The 20,217-nt window shown below is 41.2% G+C and overlaps 1 protein-coding gene across 1 annotated transcript; it reads right to left on the reverse strand.

Annotated features, from left to right (window-relative positions):
- Positions 1-1,782: 1,782 nt before the first annotated feature.
- LRRIQ4 (leucine rich repeats and IQ motif containing 4) lies at positions 1,783-14,031 on the reverse strand. The gene is made up of 5 exons (XM_058555591.1): positions 13,009-14,031; positions 7,896-8,069; positions 6,973-7,111; positions 5,736-5,932; positions 1,783-2,076 (listed from the first exon to the last, which is right to left on the reverse strand). Exons 1-5 carry the CDS (start codon positions 14,029-14,031, stop codon positions 1,924-1,926), a joined length of 1,686 nt encoding a protein of 561 aa, XP_058411574.1. The 3' UTR covers positions 1,783-1,923.
- Positions 14,032-20,217: the final 6,186 nt, after the last annotated feature.

Raw genomic sequence — 20,217 nt, forward strand, 5'->3', positions numbered from 1 at the left:
GTGAAAGGCACTGCTGTGTAATGGTTTCATGTTATCTTTACTATTATTATACGTATCTTAACGTGGTCTACTTACATTTTTATCAGCAAGTATACCCTTCAGTGGTTTATTATTTTATGTTCTGGTGCCGTTTATCTCAGATATATACTATAAACACTAATAATGGTCATTGACATATAAATCTTAGTAAAAAGTGGTCAAAAATTCAAAACTCATTATCAAAAACACATCTTGTTAAAGTAAAATCTTTTATTATTAAAATAAAAAAAATTAACACATTACCTCTGGACATTTCTTTGGCATGAAATTTGCTACATAAAACCTATTTAATTCATTATTTAAAGTTTTCATGTTGCTCTAAGTGATTTTTGAAATTTTTGGTTTTCTTTCATTAGAGCATGAAATTCGTTGCATGGCCAAGGTGTCTGCTCACACATTTCTACTCTGACGTACTCTAATCAAGTTATGTTTTGCTTTCTTCTTGCTATACTAATAATTAGTATTGCAATCATTGCTTGAAAGACATGTAGAATTTAAAGTCAACACTACTCCAAAAGAAAAAGTCATCCCGATCAGGAGGTTTTAAGTGGTGTAAATGAGGTTTTAACTGTGAAAAACCACAGTTTTAGGTAACGTGGTATTTCTTATTTTGAAGGGCATTTCCATAAATTCCATGAACACCTATGCTCATGCAAAAACCTACGCACAAATGTTTCTAGCAGCTTTGTTCGTAGTAGCCAGAAACTGGAAACAGACCAATATTTTTCAATGGGTGAATGGTTAAAGAAACTATGGTACTATGCAATTCTACTCAGCAACAGAAAGGAATAAACTATTGACACATGCAACAACTTGGGTGGCCTTGAAGTGAATTATGCTGAGCAAAAAAAGCCAATCCCCCAAAGATTACATACTATGTGATTCCATTTATATGACATTCTTGAAATAATAAAATTACAGAGATGGAGAACAGGTTAGGGATTGGGAGAGGGGTAGGTGGTAGGTGGGACTAAAAGGAATAGCACAAAGGAGACTTGTGGTGGTGGAACAATTCTGTATCTTGATTGTGGTGGTGGCTACATGAAGCTACATGTAACAAAACTGCATTGAATTACACACACACACACACACACACACACACACACACACACACACACAGATGAGTGCATGTACAACTGATGGAATCTGAGTAAGCTCTGTTGATGGCACCGATGTATATTCTCTGGTTTTGTTGCTGTACTGTAGTTATACAAGATGTCAACACTGCGGGAGGGTGAAGGGGCATGGACCTCTGTATACATTTCTTTGAAACTTTCTGTGGATCTATAATTATTTCAAAATTAAAAGTTTTTAAAGTAGACAGGATAGTATATTGAACCTCCATGTACCTAGCATACGCTTCTACGATTATCAATTTATGGTCGATCTTGTTTCATTTGGATCCCCCACACTTACCTCTCCCTGATATTATTCTGAAGCAATCCCTAGGCATGATATCATTTTATCCATAAATATTTCAGTTAAGGGGCCGGCCTGGTGGCGCAGCGGTTAGGTGCACGCGCTGCACTGCGGTGGCCTGAGGGTTCGCAGGTTTGGATCCCCGGTGCGCATGGAAGCACTGCTTATCAAGCCATGCTGTGGCGGCGTCCCATATAAAGTAGAAGAAGATCGGAGGGATGTTAGCTCAGGGCCAATCTTCCTCTGCAAAAGGGAGGAGGATTGGCATCGGATGTTGGCTTAGGGCTGATCTTCCTCACACACACAAAAAAAGAACCATAAATATTTCAGTTAAAGTAAGAATCTTTATTTTCATACATAACCATAATTCTTTGAATATTTTTAGTGTGGTAGGCATCCAATTCCTAGATATTTTGCCTTCTTAATCCATCAGAGTTAGTTATGTCAATTCATTAATTTATAGAATTATTTCTTCTTCTCCTTTACAGGTTTTCCCTTTACATCCTTCTTTCCTTTCTTATCTTTTGGAGAATTCTTGCCTTTCTTTTGCAATTTCACCAGTTCTTCAAATATCCCAAGTCCCTTCCGTACCATCACTCCACGCCACCATGCCTGAATCTGAAAACAAGATAAACCCAAACAGCATCAGCTGGTATCACTGTGGACTGGAGATGGTTGCGTCTGTGTTCCGGTAGTGGCTTTAAGGTTTTGGAGAATGGAATGTGATTAGAGCGCTAAACCTTATTTTCTCTCTTTCTCTATTGGCCAGTCATCCAGGCAAATTTTTTAAAAAGTATCTAGTGCTCTTATGTGCCAGGCACTGTACTAGACATACGGGAAACAGCAGTTAAATACCAATGTCACTGACTTTGTGGAACTACGTTCCAGTGAGGAGAAGAGACAATGAACGCATGAATGTATACTGTGACAGATGGTGATGGGTGCTATGGAGATCACAGTGCACAGTAAGGGGAACCGGGAGTGCCTGTACCCAGCCTTCCCTCTTGTTACTGGACCGTGTGTGCTCCTTATTCCCGACATCTTACTCCCTCCCACCTACTCAGGAACAGCCTTCCTCTAGGAGTACACTCTGAACCTTCCAGTGCTTCCCATTTCTCTCCAAATAAAAGCTGGAGTCCTTACAATGGCTTACAAGGCCCTGTCTCATCTGCCCCTCCCTCCTGACTTCTTAACTACCTCCCCCTTTGCTCCCTCTGCTCCAGCCATGGGGGCCTCCGCGCTGCTCAGACACACCAGGCACAGCCCTAGTTTAGGGCTTTGCATTCGCTGCTTCCTCTGCCTGGAACACTCTTCCCAATATTCAGATGGCTCGCCCCTCCACTTCTTCAAGTATTTGTTCAATTGTCATTGCTCTGGACTGAATTGTGTCATCCTCACCCACCAGCTCATATGTTGAAGCCATAAGCCCCAATGTGATGGTGTTTGGAAACACGGCCTTGGGAGGTAACTAGGTTTAGATAAGGTCATGAGGGTGGGGCCCTCATGATGGGATTAGTGCCCTTATAAGAACAGACACCAGAAAGCTCATTCTCTCCTGTCATGTGAGGTCACAGTGAGAACGTAGCAGTCCATAACACAGGAAGAGAGCCCTCACCAGAAACTGACCATGCTGACACACTGATCCTGGACTTCTAGCCTCCAGAACTGTGAGAAAATACATTTCTGTTGTTTAAGCCACCTAGTGCATGGTATATTGTTACGGTAGCCTGCGCCAACTAAGGCAGTCATCTTTCCCATGAGGCCTACCCAGACCATCTCATTTAAACTGAAACCCCCACAACACACTCACCCACATGCTACTTCTGGTAATCTCAGTTCCCCTTAGCTTGAACTTTTTTCCAATACCACTTATCACTTTCTAACATAGTATATAATTTTATGTTTTACAGTTCATGTTTTTATTCCCCTCCCACTAGACTTTAAGAAATATGAGAACAGAAATATGTGTCTGCTTTGTTCACTGATGTCCTCCAGTGCCTAGAACAGTGCCTGGCACATAGTAGAAGCTCAATAAATATTTGTTGAATGAATGAATGCGGGGGAGGGAGTTCGCTGTTTTATATAAGGTGGATCAAGAGCAGGTATGAGGATATATGAGCAGAGACTGAACTAAGTGAGGGTTGGAGTCTTGTCCATATCTGGGGGAGGCATCTCTGGGCAGAGGGAGGAGCCAGTGGTAGCTCTGAGGCAGGAGCATGCTCGGGCCCTGGAAAAACACTGAGGATGCCATTTGTGACTGAAGTAAAGTGAAAATGGGAAAGACGAGACGGGGAGTGAAAGCAGCAGATCAGTTAGGATGGTGATCTTCCAGGGGAACAGTATTGTCCTCTAGAGGCATTCTGGAAATTCAAGAATGTTCAAGAAGAAAAAGAAATGACATGAAATTTCTGCCTGTAAAATAAGAGCTTGTTCAAGTATTTTGTAAATTGATGTTGACCGACATATCAACTCAAAATGGTATTCAGATTCCATTGGATACATTTAAAGTGTTGATCTAACAGCTCTATTTTAAGATGTCAATATTTAAAATTCACCAGAGGGGCCGGCCCCGTGGCTTAGCGGTTAAGTGCGCGTACTCCACTACTGGCGGCCCGGGTTTGGATCCCGGGCCCACACCAACGCACTGCTTCTCCAGCCATGCTGAGGCCGTGTCCCACATACAGCAGCTAGAAGGATGTGCAACTACGACGTACAACTATCTACTGGGGCTTTGGGGAGAAAAAGAGTGGAGGATTGGCAATAGATGTTAGCTCAGAGCCGGTCTTCCTTAGCAAAAAGAGGATTGGCATGGATGTTAGCTCAGGGCTGATCTTCCTCACAAAAAAAAAAAAAAAAAAAATAAAATAAAATAAAATTCACTAGCAAGTAAATCTTTTGCAATGATTTAAATTTAGTGGTAAAAAATTTTAAATATCAATTTTAAAATGTGCAAGAGGGTACATGGTTTTTTAAAATGCTTTTAGGAAATATCCAAAAAGTATTACTTTCATTCTTCAAGCGCCTGTCTAGCTCAGTTGCTAGAGCATGGGACTCTTCATCCCAGGGTCATTCTTCCAGTGTAGTCGTTCTTGAGTATATCCATATTTAAATAAGTATTTTAATATAAATTACTTTTCTTTTTCCTTTATGTTACAGCTTGGACATTATGCTAATTTATTAAAATGATGCGTTTGGGGTAGGTTACATTATTTATGAGTTTAATTTCAGAAGAGTAAAGGAGGTATCACGTAATAATTATCATAAAAGGGAGGCTGTGAAGTCTGATACGATTGAGGGCCATTGACAGATGATCTTGCAGACCAAAGACTAACTCTTACTCCAGGTAAACTGGACAAGCGTTGATTTCAGCAGAGGAGTAGCAAGATCCGAGATGCTATATTGAACAGCATCAGCCTGACTGCTGAGTGGAAGGTGATATTGTAGAAGGAGCAGGCGCGGGAGTAGGGACACTAGAGGACTAGTGCAGCCGGTCCTACTGGCTTGGACCAGCTGAATAAAGAATATTGAACATTGACTGAAGTGGACACATCCCTGGTCTGTCTGGGGTTTCCTGACATCTCCAGGGGCCTGGTGGGCAAGGGGAGAGTGACAGGGCTCGTAGCCCTTTGATCCTAGTTAGTGGCAGAGCAGAACTCTGGTCTCGAGACCTCTGCTCCATAAATGCTTTGATTTCTAATTTTTCAGCCTTATCTTACTGACTTTGTTAATATAACCTTTTCACTCCAGTGAATAGTCCAAGAATTTTAGATCATTTTGGGATTTGAGGTTTTGGTTTCTTTTGCCTGTTTGTTGGCTTCTTATCTGATAAAGAGATAAGAGACATAAAAGATAAAGATGCTGGGATGATGTTCAAAAATTCACTTAGCCCTGGGGATAAAAAGTAAATAAGAGTCTCTACTCTGGGCCGGCCCCGTGGCTTAGCGGTTAAGTGCGCGTGCTCCGTTGCTGGCGGCCCGCGTTCGGATCCCGGGCGCCCACCGACGCACCGCTTCTCCGGCCACGATGAGGCTGCGTCCCACATACAGCAACTAGAAGGATGTGCAACTATGACACACAACTATCTACTGGGGCTTTGGGGGAAAAATATAAAAAATAAATAAAAATTAAAAAAAAAAAAAAAAGAGTCTCTACTCTCAAGGAAGACAAAGTATAGATGTGCAGAGAGCAGCCCCATAGGATCATCTGCAATGTGTTTGACACTAACCCCTCTCCAAAGCAACTGTAAATGTGTTATCCAGAATTTTTGCTGATTTTACCTTTGTTGCCATTATTTTCATTTTTCTTTTTTCCTTAAGGTACGCCCATATTGCCTCAGTGCCTTCGGTGCACACTTCTTTTGGGGGTTCTTTCATGGGATTGTCCATCAGTGTCAGAACCTTTAGATTCACGAGACTATCCAAATTCTCTGGAAGGTCGGTGAGCAAGTTGTCCTCGAGCAGTAATTCTTTCAAAGCTGAAACAATTTTTTTAAAATGATGGATTTATCTTCAAAACAAGGAAAATTAAAATGTGTTTTCCTCAGTTCAATCCCTTTGACATGTTTGTTTCTTGCTGTGCCATATAACAATAGACATCAGATTTAATGAGGCAAACCAAGTTCTCTTTTTTATAACAACTCAAAGTTGTTGGACCCAGTGTAAATAAGTGGTAGACACAGGAAAATAGTAAACCCTAAAACATTTTGAGAATATTTTCCTCCCAGGCACCAAGGCCAGGATGAAAACATATGGTCGGGAGCACTACTTAGGAGTACTGTACACCCACCTCTAGCCTCTAATATTTGAATGTCTTGTGGATAGGCAACAGCTTCCATTTAGATTCCTTCATCCTCCTTTCATTAAAGAAGAATAATCATAGTTTGAAAACATATCTATAAACCCGAAAATTCAGCATAGTATGGCCAAAAAATTTTAAAAACATGGCCCCAGTAGGAGCTCAGCAAAAGCTTGTTAAGTGGATGAATGGATTGATGGATGTACAAATAAAGAATGGTTTAGCCTTGTGGAAAATGTTTGGGTGTTTAAATATGAATCATATATGATTTTTCATGTCAATCACGTAGCTCCAAAAGTTCCCACTTGCTGATTTCTCCACTCTGGGTCAATAGTTTTTTTCATTCAAGTGACTTAGCGACCTAATGCAAATTTACTGCAAGACCCCCAACTCCAAATTCTGGCATATAGTAGGTATTCAGTAAAGTATTGTTGGTGGTGTAATGACTATACAGATGAATGCTAAGTTTTTTACCAGTTGCTATTTACTTTTCTTTTCAATTTCCAATAAACAATCTTACTGCCTTTGTGAGGCTCTTAGCTGTACTAAGCAGGCACTTGGCCTTCCCCACGACACTGGTGAGCCCTGCAAGGAGGTAATGGGGTAGGTCTAAGCTCTCTAAACAGTGAGATTGGCCTTTAGTAAAAGCAAGGAAGCCTTCATTATGACAAATGCTGGCCTCAAACTCTGCTAGGCTGTGGATCTACTAAGATTCCTCACCTTGTGCTTGGCAGATGGCGTCTGGAAGTTGCTTAAGCAGATTGTGGCGGCAATCAAGAATTTCCAGGTTAGGCATTGATCCCAAGGACACAGGCAGGTACTCCAGATGATTGTTCTCTATATACAGCTCTTTAAGGCTCTGAATAACATGAGAGTATGCCATAATGATCCTTACATTGATAAATGAATTATAATAACCAGAATCACCTGTGAGTTCCCATGCTCTTTCAATGGGGATATTATGCATTGGGATCAAGAGGAAAACCTATTCAAAGGACCATCATCAAAAAATAAAATTATTTTGGGGCTGGCTCCGTGGCTTAGCGGTTAAGTGCGCGCGCTCTGCTACTGGTGGCCCGGGTTTGGATCCTGGGTGCGCACTGACGCACCACTGCTCCGGCCATGCTGAGGCCGTGTCCCACATACAGCAACTAGAAGGATGTGCAACTATGACATACAACTATCTACTGGGGCTTTGGGGGGAAAAAAAAAAAGGAGGAGGATTGGCAATAGATGTTAGCTCAGAGCCGGTCTTCCTCAGCAAAAAGAGGAGGATTAGCATGGACGTTAGCTCAGGGCTGATCTTCCTCACACAAAAAAAATAAATAAATAAAATAAAATAAAATTATTTTTCAGTTAAGCCATTAGACGTGGTTCTCATTTATGCAGGGAAAAGAGAGCATGGGAATCTAGTGTTTGCTTCATAAGAACTTTATGGAAAAATTATTGGATCCAGGGGTTGTTTAGTAAGACAGTTCAGTAAGCCTCTAAGTGTAACAACGACTGCTTATTTGCAGCTGGACGTCTAGTGTGGATGATTCCACGTGCAGCCTGTGGGGACACTGCCGTGTTTTCTCAATATCAGCCAACTTAAGGAATCAGTGGGCATGTACTTCTTTGCCTGCTCATTTGGGGAGGCTTACCTGTAGTTTCCTGATGGATTCTGGTATATAAGTGAGCTTGGCTCCCTGATCTTGCCCAATGTATAACTTCTCTAAAGACTCTAAAGAAAGGATCTTTTCCGGAAATGAGAAGAACTGATTTCCAGTTAGTCCAAGCATCTTCAGTTTTGAAAGTGAGCTGAAGTCTGAAGGTAACTAAAAGTATTCCAAAAAGATAAGTTTCAGGTCAAGGTTATTTTTAACAGTAAGAAAATAAATTGGGCTTTTAGTTTTGAGGCAGATTATTAAAAAAGAGAGCAATTTTGCAATTCCTACTGATGAAAAGTTTGCATATATATTTGCATATTTAGTATTTATACTTGTAGATCTAAAGTCTGGAGTTCCACTTTGTCCCCGAGCCTCTCTGCTTTTCACGTTTATGCACTGCTTTAAACTGGAACAATTTTTAACCTACTTTATTGCAGATTTTTGAACTGTAGCAAATTCTTGCCACTACTGAAAGAAAAAGTACTCAAGTTATTAGTGTAATATTGCAATTATAATATTCATAATTAATTCAGTTATTGGAACTGATCAATTTAGTGACATGACCTCTTCCCCTAAAAGGCTTTAACTCTTGCAATTTTGAAACTTCAGTTGAAACCTAAGTTGGAAGCAAACAATGAAGACAATTATGATTATACCTTGTGATATTCTGCCCTCCAGTGAACACCAAGGCTTATGTGCCCTATACAGTTATTATTCACAGACTCCCAGACTTTCAGAGTTGGAAGGCTTTCAAAAGATCCTCTATTCTAACCCTCTAATATGGTGGATGAATATATTCCATAGCTAGCCATCCAGCCCATATTTAAACATCACCTCCTGGAATGAAAAGCTTGGATGGAGACCTCTAATCATATTGCCTTCTTTTGTCAAGCCAAAATCTGCATCACTATTATGTCCACCTATTGGTCTCTTTCTGGTTCTCTGGAACCACATGGAAAAATTTCATTTTTAAAATAGTGACACAATCACCCTATTTATTATGTTACAGAGATGCCTATTTTCTTGTAGGAAAAAAAGCCCAGCCATATATCTCAATAGCTTAACTCCCTCTGAACCACTGTTCCTTGATCTGGCTTTATTCTTAACTGGGAAATCCTCCTTACAGGTCCCTCAGGCTTTATTCCCACCCATTCCCTAAACTGCCACCCCACTTTTCATGAGAATGGCTAGAGTTTGGTTCAGCCCGACCTCTCTATAGATGCGCGGAATAGATAAATAATTGGTGAATAGGTCAAAAGAAATCCCACTATAGGGATAACCTATTGGTAAAAGTCTCACACACCTGGAATCTTCCATCAGACGTTTTTTTCTTTATTATGTAGGGTGAGGGTTCATTTTCCTAAAAATGTTATAAAATGTTTACAGTTTTATTTACTTTTCTTTTTTTAATCAGAAGAAGTCAATCTCCAGAGAAACTGATGTTTAAGTTTTCCTTCTTGGCTATTTCTAAATTCTTTATCAGGCACTTAGATCCTGTCAGTACAAAGCATCTGCATTCAGTGCAGTTCAAAAAACGGGAAAAGATTTTTCAATTTCACCACTTCATTATAACCTAGTAATTTCATGCTTATTGCTGTTTACTTAGCTCATAGGTTTAGCTTTTCTTTTTCAAAGCACGTTGAATGTTTAAAGATTTTTTTCCCCAGGATATTCAAGATCCAATCATTAATCCCTTCATAGTCATATTAAAGTATAGTAGAAATAAATCTGGATGTACAGAAAACCTACAGAGCATCAGATGAGGACAATTATTGCTGACACTATAACTGAACTGTGGGCATTTTAAGGTTGAGTTTTCTCCCTTAATAGAAATGTACCATACAAATGAAATCCATCTAGATACAACTGAAAGTCAGCTATTTTTTATTTAATTTATTTTTTTGGTGAGGAAGATTAGCCCTGAATTAACATCTGTTGCCAATCCTCCTCTTTTTGCAGAGAAAGATTGGCCCTCAGCTAACATCTGTGCTCACCTTCCTCTATTTTATATGTGGGATGCCTGCCACAGCATGGCTTGATAAGTGGTGCATAGGCCTGTGCCTGGGATCTGAACCTGTGAACCCCAGGCCACCAAAGCAGAGTGCACAAACTTAACCACTACACCACTGGGCTGGCCCCTGAAAGTTAGCTATTTTTACATCCAGCTAGGCAAGAAAAAGCTACTGGCCAGGCTTCAAGAGCCAGAAACCCACCCGGTAAATCTTTGTGGGCGTGGGGTAGGGGGTGTGGGGAGGTGGATAAGGAGCTGGCTTAAAGGCCATGTGTAATTATGGAGAGAAATCCATTGGTAGGTTACTGGAGGGATTAGCATTATAGGAAATTGAGACAGGAAGACAAAAAACACAGAAATACCATCATAAGAACTGAAGAATACTAAGCAATGGTATACAGAGATTTTCATATTCAATATAACAAAATTGAACATGACCACATTTCAGTGCAGTTGACTTGTGGTAAAAGTTGGTACTGGATGAGGCTTATCTTTGTTAAGGAGCCATCTGTGTGTGAGTCTCTCCTCCACACTGATCTCTTAAAATGTCTCACAGGAAAGGATTAGGTATTGTTTAAGACTCAGTGGGAATTAAGTCCATGTGTTATCCTTCCTAAGGGCACTTTATATCTTGAGCCTTTCACTCCAACTGCAGAATGACAGACTTCGTCCTCTGTAAAATGAATTTCTTACGTCAGCGGTGGAATAGTTGGGGCGATGGGCAGAGGGCCTCTCACAGAACCTCTAAAACCCTCCAAGGGGGATTGTTACCTAAGCAGAGATTAAACCCTAGATTCTCTTCCTAAATCTTAAAGTTACCACCAAAACGGTTACTTCCTGAAAGATAGTTTTAAAACTCTATAACAATTAGGAAAACCAAAAAACCCCCCAAAGTTCTAGAAATTGAAAATTGAGTAAGAGATAAAAACAGGGCCGGCCCCGTGGCTTCGTGGTTAAGTGCGTGCGCTCCGCTGCTGGCGGCCTGGGTTCGGATCCCGGGCGCGCACTGACGCACCACTTCTCCAGCCATGCTGAGGCTGCGTCCCTCATACATCAACTAGAAGGATGTGCAACTATGACATACGACTATCTACTGGGGCTTTGGGGGAAAAAAATAAATAAATAAAAATTATAAAAAAAAAAAAGAGATAAAAACAAATATAAACCTTTAAGGCCTAGAACTTTTATAACATATGGTGAACAAGAGACTGGTGTGCGTGGCCAGGAAAAAGACCTTTTATTTGGTTACAGTTGTTGATTTCCAAATCTCCTTTTCTCTCCCTTTACAGTTGTCTTTTGTTTTTAACCGAACTCTGCTCTTTTTAATTTTCAAATGTTAAAAAATAGTAAAGAAACAAACATGAGTGTACCCATTGCCCAAATCTTTCGTTAATAAACAAAATGACACACTGCAGTTAAAGCTGAGCTCCCCGATGATCCTTTCCTCATTTCCTTCACCTCCTCCCTCTTCCCAGGGGCAGCCATGATTAGGAATTTAGCGAGTTTTTTTCCAGTACATATTTTTATACTTTTATTAGGTATATAAATATCCATAAAATATGTGTGTTGTGTGTGTATATGTAGTTTTGTGTGATTAAAAGTTTCTGCAATTTGGTGTTTTACTTTTTAATAAACATCACACTTTTTTTTTTTTTTTTTTGCTGAGGAAGATTTGCCCTGAGATAACATCTGTTGCCAATCTTCCTCTATTTTGTATGTGAGCCGCCACCACAGCACGGCCACTGATAGACGAGTGGTGTAGGTCTGCGTCCAGGTTGGGCTGCTGAAGCAGAGTGCACTGAACTTAACTACTAGGCCACCAGGGCTGGCCCTAAACATCACAATTTTGAGATCTATCCACCTTGGCACAGATAGAGTATTCCATTTTACAAATATGTGCAAGATTTATCTGCGCATTCCTCTACCGACTCACATTTAGATTGTCTCCCATACTTCACGATTATCAACAACATCATGATGAACATTTTTGAACATGCCACCCTGCACACAGGTGGGAAAGTTTCTCTAGAGACAAATCTGTTGAATTTTCCCATGAATGGAGCATTAAGGCCTAAGGTGGTATGTGTCAGAGAAATCCCCCGTTTAAGGAAACCCTGTTAGGAGGTGGTCTTTGTTAAGAACATAGACCCTGGAGCCCAGCAGCTCCAGGCTGGAACTTGACTCTATTATGTACAGGTGTGTGGTCTTGACAAGTTAGGGATGCTCCCTGTGCCTCATTTTCCTCATATATTGTTGAGGATAATATCACCCACATCAGAAAGTTGTTGCAAGGATTGTTGGGAGAGAGGGAGAATCTCCCTCTGCCCTTTTCCTTAAGGTTCTTATGGCTGGCCAAATAATTAACAAGACAGTTTAGCAGGAGAAAAGAATACCAAGTTTAATAAAATGTATACATGGGAGAAACTCAGAGATGAGCAACTCATCCCTCTGTCTAAGTTGCCCGCTTAAGTATTGTAGCTAAAGGCGAGGAAGGTGTTGGGGGTGGGTAGTGGTCTGGGACTTCAGAGGGCAGGAAGACAATTCTTCTCAGGGTCATCTATAATGTGGTCAGGGAGAGACAGAGTTTTTGATAAAAGGGGCTTGGTGCCTTTCCTATTGTAACCTCTATCGTACATTATCTTTACAGTCATCATGATAATAACTCCTTCTTGAAACAGATCTTTTGTTTTAAATTCTTTAGGCAGTTTGGGAGGGGAAACTCAAATATTCTTCCTGAGTTCTCTGAGTCCTTATTGTCTTCAGCTCGAAATAATCTGCATACCAGAGTGGTGCCTCCTGGGGTAGCTTGCCCTGAGCACCATCAGGATTCAATGAGATAATCCATGTAAAACACAGCCCTGTGACCAGCACATACATACTGCAAATAAATATTAGCTACTATTTATGATTCCTATTGTTATTTAGGGAGGAAAAAAGTAATATAAGTGATCACCTTGTTGGATATACTTGTTAAACCTGGACCTTCCCCCATAAAGTCAGTTCGAATTTGCCCATGTTTAGACACAGAACCACACCAACTTAGAGCCTAAAAAGCCCGTGAGAGCACAATGACATAGCCAGGAAGGGAATCAGTACCTGCCATATTTTATTATCATCCAGTGCCAGGATTTCCAGGTTCTTCAGCGAACAGATCTGCAACGGACAGTGTTCCAGATGGTTCTGGCTGAGATCCAGGCAGCGCAGGTTGACGAGCCTCCGGAAGGAGCGCCGCAGCGCGCGCAGGCTGGTGTTGCTCAGGTACAGCAGGTGCAGCGAGGGCCACCTGCAGAGCAGGCGCGGCACCTTCTCCAGGGGGTTGCCGCTCAGCGCCACCTCCGTCATCTCCGAAAGCTGGGCGAGGGTGCGCGGGATGGAGTGGAACCGGTTGTGGGATAAATCCAGCACCGACAGTTTTCTGCACTGGCCCAGCGACTCGGGTAGGAAGGGAAGGCTGTTATAAGCCACGTAGAACTTCTGCAGACTCGCCAGGTTCCCGATCTCTTCTGGGATGGCACTTAGTTTGTTCTCATCCAGGTCAATGATCTCCAGGTTGGAGAGAACACACAGCTCCGGAGGGAAAACTTCAAATTGGTTTTGCTTCAGGTAGATCTCCCTGAGTTTGTTCTGGTTCACTATTTCTTTGGGCAGAGATTTCAGGCGGTTTCCGGCCAGTCCGAGCAGCTCGAGGTGGTGAAGGAGTTTCAATATGACGATGGGGAACTCCTCTAGGTCAGTGCGGTAGAGGCGGAGCTCGCGCAGCGTGCGGATGCCGCTGAGGACCGGGAGGGAGGAGGACAGCAGGGGGTTGTCGCTCAGGTCCAGGCCCTCCAGGTTGCTCAGCTTCCCCAGCTCGGGGCACAGCTCCCTCAGCTTGTTCTTGTTCAGGTAGAGGATCCTGAGATTCTTTAAATGCTGAATATCCTCGGGGATTTCTTCCATCTGGTTGTTTTCCAGATGCACTTCTTCTAATTCTTTTAATTCTAAGATCTCTGAGGGGATGGTAACCAAGCTCTGATTCGAAGCATCAATGAAAAATGTTCTATCAGAGACCTGTTGTGGATCACTTTTCTGATGAATTTTAGATGAATGTTCTACTGATTTTATGATGTTATTTGCCATTATTTTGATGGTAAGTTCAAAGATTCAAAATCTGAAACATGGACTGTGAAAAGAAAGAAAAGAAAATTAGAGTTTACCTGCCACCAGACTTGGTATCCTTAAGAGAAAAAAATTAAAATTTAGTTGATTAAATTTAGTGCTTGACATCATGATACAACATAAAATGTAGTTTTTGTGTTTCGTGTTGGGAGAAGAATTAAAGTGTAGATTCCTCTTTCTCTTAAAAAGTTGACTCAAGAAAAAAAATTATCTATTTTCAGCTTTTAAAAATGCCTTGATTCTATTTCCAGGTAAGATGTAGAAGCTTGCGAAAGATCGTTGCTCTTACCATAAACACTGAGAAAACACTAGGAAAAATAATATTTTAAAATACTGTATTTTTCCTTAAAGCCACCAGAGAGTTGCAGATGCAAAGGCCAAAAGAATTAAGTTCCAGAGATGGACTAGCCCTTCCTAAACAAGTAGAGACCAGTGGGCACTTTCACGCCTGGTGGCATTTTCAAGTTTGGGGACTGGCAGCTAGAGAAGCAAGCCTTCCACAAGCATAGGCAAAGAAACTTCTGGGATAAGGAGAACCCAGCCAAACTTGTAATGGCCATGTGTGGGCGAGCATGGTGGATTAGAATCTGGAGGAGCCTCAAATGCAGAGTCAGTTCTCCGCACTAAGACTGGGGTTGACTCAGCGGCCTTAGGGAAAGTTGCAGGCTGGACTAGAAGAGAGATCCTGTCCTCTCATAGTCTTAGATCCCTAAGCAGAACCTTTGAAATTACAGTTAATCAAAATGAACTAAAGCTGCAACCCAGAAAGAAATTAAATGGAAAGATAAATCATGTCCAGGATTAGAACATTCAACAAAATGATGTCAGTACTCTCCAAACTGATCTATTGTTTCAATGCAATCCCAATGAAAATCTCAGCAAACTTTTTTTTTTTCCTTTTTGGTAGCAGTTAATAAGCTGATTCTAAAATTTATATGAAAACGCAAAGGACCTAGAATTGCAAAAGACAATCTTGAATAATAAGAAAAAATTGGGAGATTTACACTACTAGATTTATAAGTCTTATAAATCTAAGATGTTAATATTGTATTACAGAAGACTACGTCCTTGGTTATTAATACACACATACACATACACATACACCCAAAGCCTAAGGGGGAAGGCAGAGAAGACTATGACGCGATGATGGCCAGGTTGATCGTAGCATCTTTGACTTGCCTTCTAGGATGGGGGCTTTTCTGCTGGCATACTGGGCCTCTCATCTGGCACAGAGGCCCGTCCCTAGATGGAGGGGGTGCGCTTCCAGCCCCACACTTAATATTACTGCTCCTTGCAGCACAACAGTGGTGCAGATCCTTGTTACTCAATGCCTAGCCTCAAAAAGAGCTCTGCGACGGTGTTGCTCACTGTTATTTAAAGAAAGGAAAAGATTGATTATTGATTAAATTATGTCTAGAACTAGCTGTCACCAACATTTTTGTCATTTGGTCATCATACAGATTAAATTAATCTAATACTGTTCAGTCTTTTTTTTTTTTTGTGAGGAAGATTAGCCCTAAGCTAACGTCCGAAGCCAATCCTCCTCTTTTTGCTGAGGAAGATTGGCTCTGAGCTAACATCCGTGCCCATCTTCCTCTACTTTATATGGGATGCTGCCACAGCTTGACAAGCAGTGCATTGGTGTGTGCCTGGGATCCGAACCTGCGAACCCTGGGCCGCCAAAGCTGAGCGTGCCCACTTAACTGCCGTGCCACCAGGCTGGCCCCCTGTTCAGTCTTTAGGATAAAAATCTCCAGTTTCCTAAAGACAAACTACTGACAATGCTGAAGGCTCCTAGACCATCCACAGTATCTAGATTGAGGTGATAATATAAACAAAAATAGAACACCCAAGACACTTATTATGTTCTCTAGGCTTTACTTAAATTAACTTATTTAATCCTCTCAAGAACCCGAAGGAGGTACCATTATGATCCCTGTTTTACTGATAAAGAAACTAAATACCAAAAGGGCCAGAAGATAGTAGGAAGTTGGAGGAGTGGAGAATCTGACTTAACCTCACCGAGGTTTTTAACATCATTTGTTCACAGGAAGCCTGGTTTTTATTACAATCGTTCGTCTTGGGTGTGAGGTTTCAGGCTTGATTTTCTTTTGCAGCCTTCCAACAGTCATCTGGGGGAAATTTGTGTGGACTAGCCATCCGGATTACGGATGTAATTATGTTACGGTTAACATAAGTGCATCTGGGCTTCCAGACACATAAAAGAACTTATTTCTCCAAACGTTCATCTTGCTCCTTGATGAGACCTACCTAGAATGTCTGAAAGTGTGTGTACACATATTCTCTCTCCTTAATGATATATCCCACATATATAATGATACATCCCACACGTGTCTGGAACCAATTTGGCCCTCTGAAAGCTATATATATTGTATATCTATTAGCAAACTTAATAAAAGGAGGTTGTAAAGCCAGGATTTGCAACAGTTTTGCCAGTAATTCAGCCACAGTAAATAAGAATGGGGAAGATTGATTCCTTATTGGCTATTTTTTCATAGCAAGTGCCACCTGAACGTGGTCAAATTAACTTATTACACTACAATATTACTGTGGGGTTTCTAAGTGGAATAACTATTGCATCGTCATTTCAAGGAGCCAGGGTTGGGTAGTTGAGTAATTAGCTCTTCTTTGTGTAGCTTTAATGCCAGAGAAAATCATTTAGGAAAATGATCAACCCTCTCAAATTTACATTGATGTAAATGTTGACACTTTTGTTTCCAAGTCTGATTACACACAACTGGCTAGATAAGATTAGGGTCCTGAGGTTAATATGGTGTGTGACTCTCTCTGATAGCATAAATAACCATTTCTAGTTAAAATAATTTCAAGATTTTGCTTAAAATTTTACCTGGGAGCTCTTTTCCCTGTAACACAGACAAGCTAAAAGTTGCCTTAATTGACCTAGGACTGGAGAATCATGTAATGGTAACACTGCCCTTTGCTTTGATAAAAATTTCTGGGAAACTATAAAATCCCTTGAAATAATTATAAGTCTCTTCTCAATAGTGAGATGAAGTCCCATATAAGCTTCGGACTTGAGTGGAAAACTTTTTATAAGCAAGCAACTTTAGATTTTCGGCAGGGGCAGAGGAGTAGCTAAGTGGCTCAGCCAATTATAAAGGCAGATTCTGGGTGTGATATTATGATATCATAAGAAATACATATTTGGTCTTTGTTCCCATGTTCCTGACACAGGAGCTTCTAAACCTGAAGGAATTTTCTGAGTGAAAAGAGTGAGAGGAGCATCTTTTGTTATTTATAATAATAATAATGTTATATAATATTATTATAATAATTATTATATAATAATAATAATTATATTTATTTATAATCATTCACCCTTTGAATGATACCTGAGTTTGTGCTAATGAACTAACTCTTGCTGATAGCTTCAGAATAGGGGCTGGTTGTCAGAGGAACCAACCACGGGATTAGAGTGTTGGAACTTTCAGCCCTGGCCCCCTCTCCAGGGAAGGGAGAGGGGCTGGAGATTGAGTTAAAACACCAGTGGCCAGTGATTTAATCAATCATGTCTATGTAATAGAACCCCCATAAAAACCCTAAACAACTGGGTTTAGAGAGCTTCCGGGTTGGTAAACACATCAAGGTGCTGGGAGGGTGGTTGGCCCCTTCTCCATACCCTACCCTATGCATCTCTTCCATTTAGCTCTTCCTGAGTTGTGTCCTCCATAATAAACCAGTTATAGTAAGTAAAGTGTTTCCCTGAGTTCTGTGAACCATTAAAGCAAATTATTGACCTTGAGGAGGGGGTCGTGGGAACCTCTGATTTATAGCCCATTGGTGGACGTACAGGTGACTACCGGGGACTTGTGACTGGCCTCTGAAGTGGGAAGCAGTCTTCTGGGACTGAGCCCTTGACCTGTGGGGTCTGTGCTAACTCTGGGTAGTTAGTGTCAGAATTAAATTCTAGGACACCTAGTTGGTGTCCGGAGGGAGGTGAAGAATTGCTTGTTGTGGAAAACCCACACATTTGGTGTTAGAAGTGTTCTGTGAGTAGAAACTGATCATACTTAGTACTGGGATATTGAGATGCTTGATATGTTTTCTTCTTATGAGAAATGGTAGAAGGAAAAAAAAAATCTATGATCTTAGATTGAGCTCTGAAAGGTCTGTAGAGGGAAGAGTTCTACCAACCTGGGATTCAGCAACTGTGTCTTTTTGAAAACCTCTGATCAGTCACCTAAAGGTGAAAAGGGCCTTAGAGGAACATTCTTTAGCCAGAATTGTTAGCTTGTGCTGAGCAGTGTGCCCCCATCCCCATCGTCGCCAAATTATTGATCTGAAACAACTTCTCAGGACTTGTTTCCTTGAAACAGACACAAAGTGGTATTTTATCCCTTTTCAAAAATGTTTCTACACTTCATTCCCCAACCCATACCACCAAACTGTAGTTCTAGTCATTCATAGACAAAACCTTTTCTTTCTCTTTGGAATTTGGTTTTCCAAACTATCTTGCCTAATGAGCAAGAAGGGTTTTGGCACTATTCCACTACTAATCACTGATGAAACTTCTCATCTCATCAGATAACGAGAATGTAAATTTTTCATACAACTTAGTCATCTTTTATCCATGGGCCAAATCATTTTGCCATCTGCATATTCAGTACCTAAACAATACGTATGCATGAACAGCGCCAGAAGTCAGCACTTCAGATACTTGTGAGAAAGCTCAACCAGAAATTTCCTCTGTTCCGGCATTTGGTTCCGGCATTTGCTAGCAGCTCAGTTGAGCCATCTGATAGCTGGGATAATAGCTAATGGATATGTTAACTATTAACTCCCCTAGATCCTTTGAGTTCTATTTCCATAATAACGGGAAACAACTTACCTAGATCATATTATCTGTTTCCTCAAGACATGACTTCCTTAAGTCATAATTAAATGCAATGTTGTTGGCTTTTTCAGTAGAGTTACAATAAAGAAACAATCATTTGAAAAATATTTCTGGATCTTCTACAAAGCTATAGTTAAAGACATGCCTATTAAGTTACTTATGTAAAGATACACCTACTAACCTTCCTACTACAGAGTGCCAGAGAAATTTCTCTCCCTTGCCCCCTCCCCCCATCAGTGGTTCTCAAGGGGAGGGTTTTTTTTTTTTTTTTTTTTTGTGAGGAGATCGGACCTGTGCTAACATCTGCCAATCCTCCTCTTTTTTTTGCTGAGGAAGAGTGGCCCTGGGCTAATATCCATGCCTATCTTCCTCCACTTTATATGGGACGCCGCCACAGAATGGCTTGCCAAGCAGTGCGTTGGTGCGGCCCAGGATCCGAACCGGCGAACCCCGGGCCGCCACAGCGGACTGGGCTGGCCCCGGGAGGGTTTTTTTTCAATCTACATTCCTTCTCTGTCTGGAAATCATTGGGGATAATGAGAAATGTACTGATGGAAATGAGTTATACATGTGGTCAGTGTCTTTTTGATCATCCTATTTGATATGCATTTGACATTGCAGGCTGTAGTTCTGTGTAAATACTGTGTTTTTGTTTTTGTTTTGCTAAGGCAGATAGAACAGTGCTGTAGGTGCCCGTTTGATTAAAGGAGTTCTTTTCTGTTTATTCTGTTCTGACCCTGTTTATTAGTCACTCTAGAACAACAGTCTGATTCTGCACTTCTTGCTCCCTTGGAAGAGTATCCCTCCCTTCCCCTGGAGCAGCAATTAATTAACCCTCAAACCCTCTTTCCTTTCCTCTACCTTCTTAACTCAGAATACTTTAAAGAAGGGATAGGGATGGGCAGATGCTGAATTGTACCTGCACTCACACTTGAGTACTTCAAGCCACCTCTCAACTTTGTTAGGGAAATGAGCACATAATTGTCTGTTTTCTATCATCATCATGTTTAACTTGATGTGATGCTTAAAATCTGTGGGCTACACAGGGTTTCTTTTTTCCTTTCTTTCTTTTTTGTTTTTGTGAGGAAGATTAGCCCTGAGCTAACATCCATGCCAATCCTGCTCTTTTTGCTGAGGAAGACTGGCCCTGGGCTAACATCCATGCCCATCTTCCTCCACTTTATATGGAACGCCACCACAGCATGGCTTGCCAAGCAGTGCATCCCTGTGCGACCGGGAGGATCCGAACCTGGGTCCCCAGCAGCGGAGGT

This window comes from Diceros bicornis, chromosome 15 (assembly GCF_020826845.1).
Source record: "Diceros bicornis minor isolate mBicDic1 chromosome 15, mDicBic1.mat.cur, whole genome shotgun sequence".
NCBI lineage: Eukaryota > Metazoa > Chordata > Mammalia > Perissodactyla > Rhinocerotidae > Diceros > Diceros bicornis.

Coding starts and splice junctions, on each gene's coding strand:
- LRRIQ4 (XM_058555591.1), bottom strand. CDS start 14,031: ATGGCAAATAACATCATAAAATCAGTAGAACATTCATCTAAAATTCAT. Junction 7,112..7,895: donor AATCCATCAGGAAACTACAG/GTAAGCCTCCCC, acceptor CATGTTATTCAG/AGCCTTAAAGAGCTGTATAT. Junction 5,933..6,972: donor CGCCATCTGCCAAGCACAAG/GTGAGGAATCTT, acceptor AAATTGTTTCAG/CTTTGAAAGAATTACTGCTC.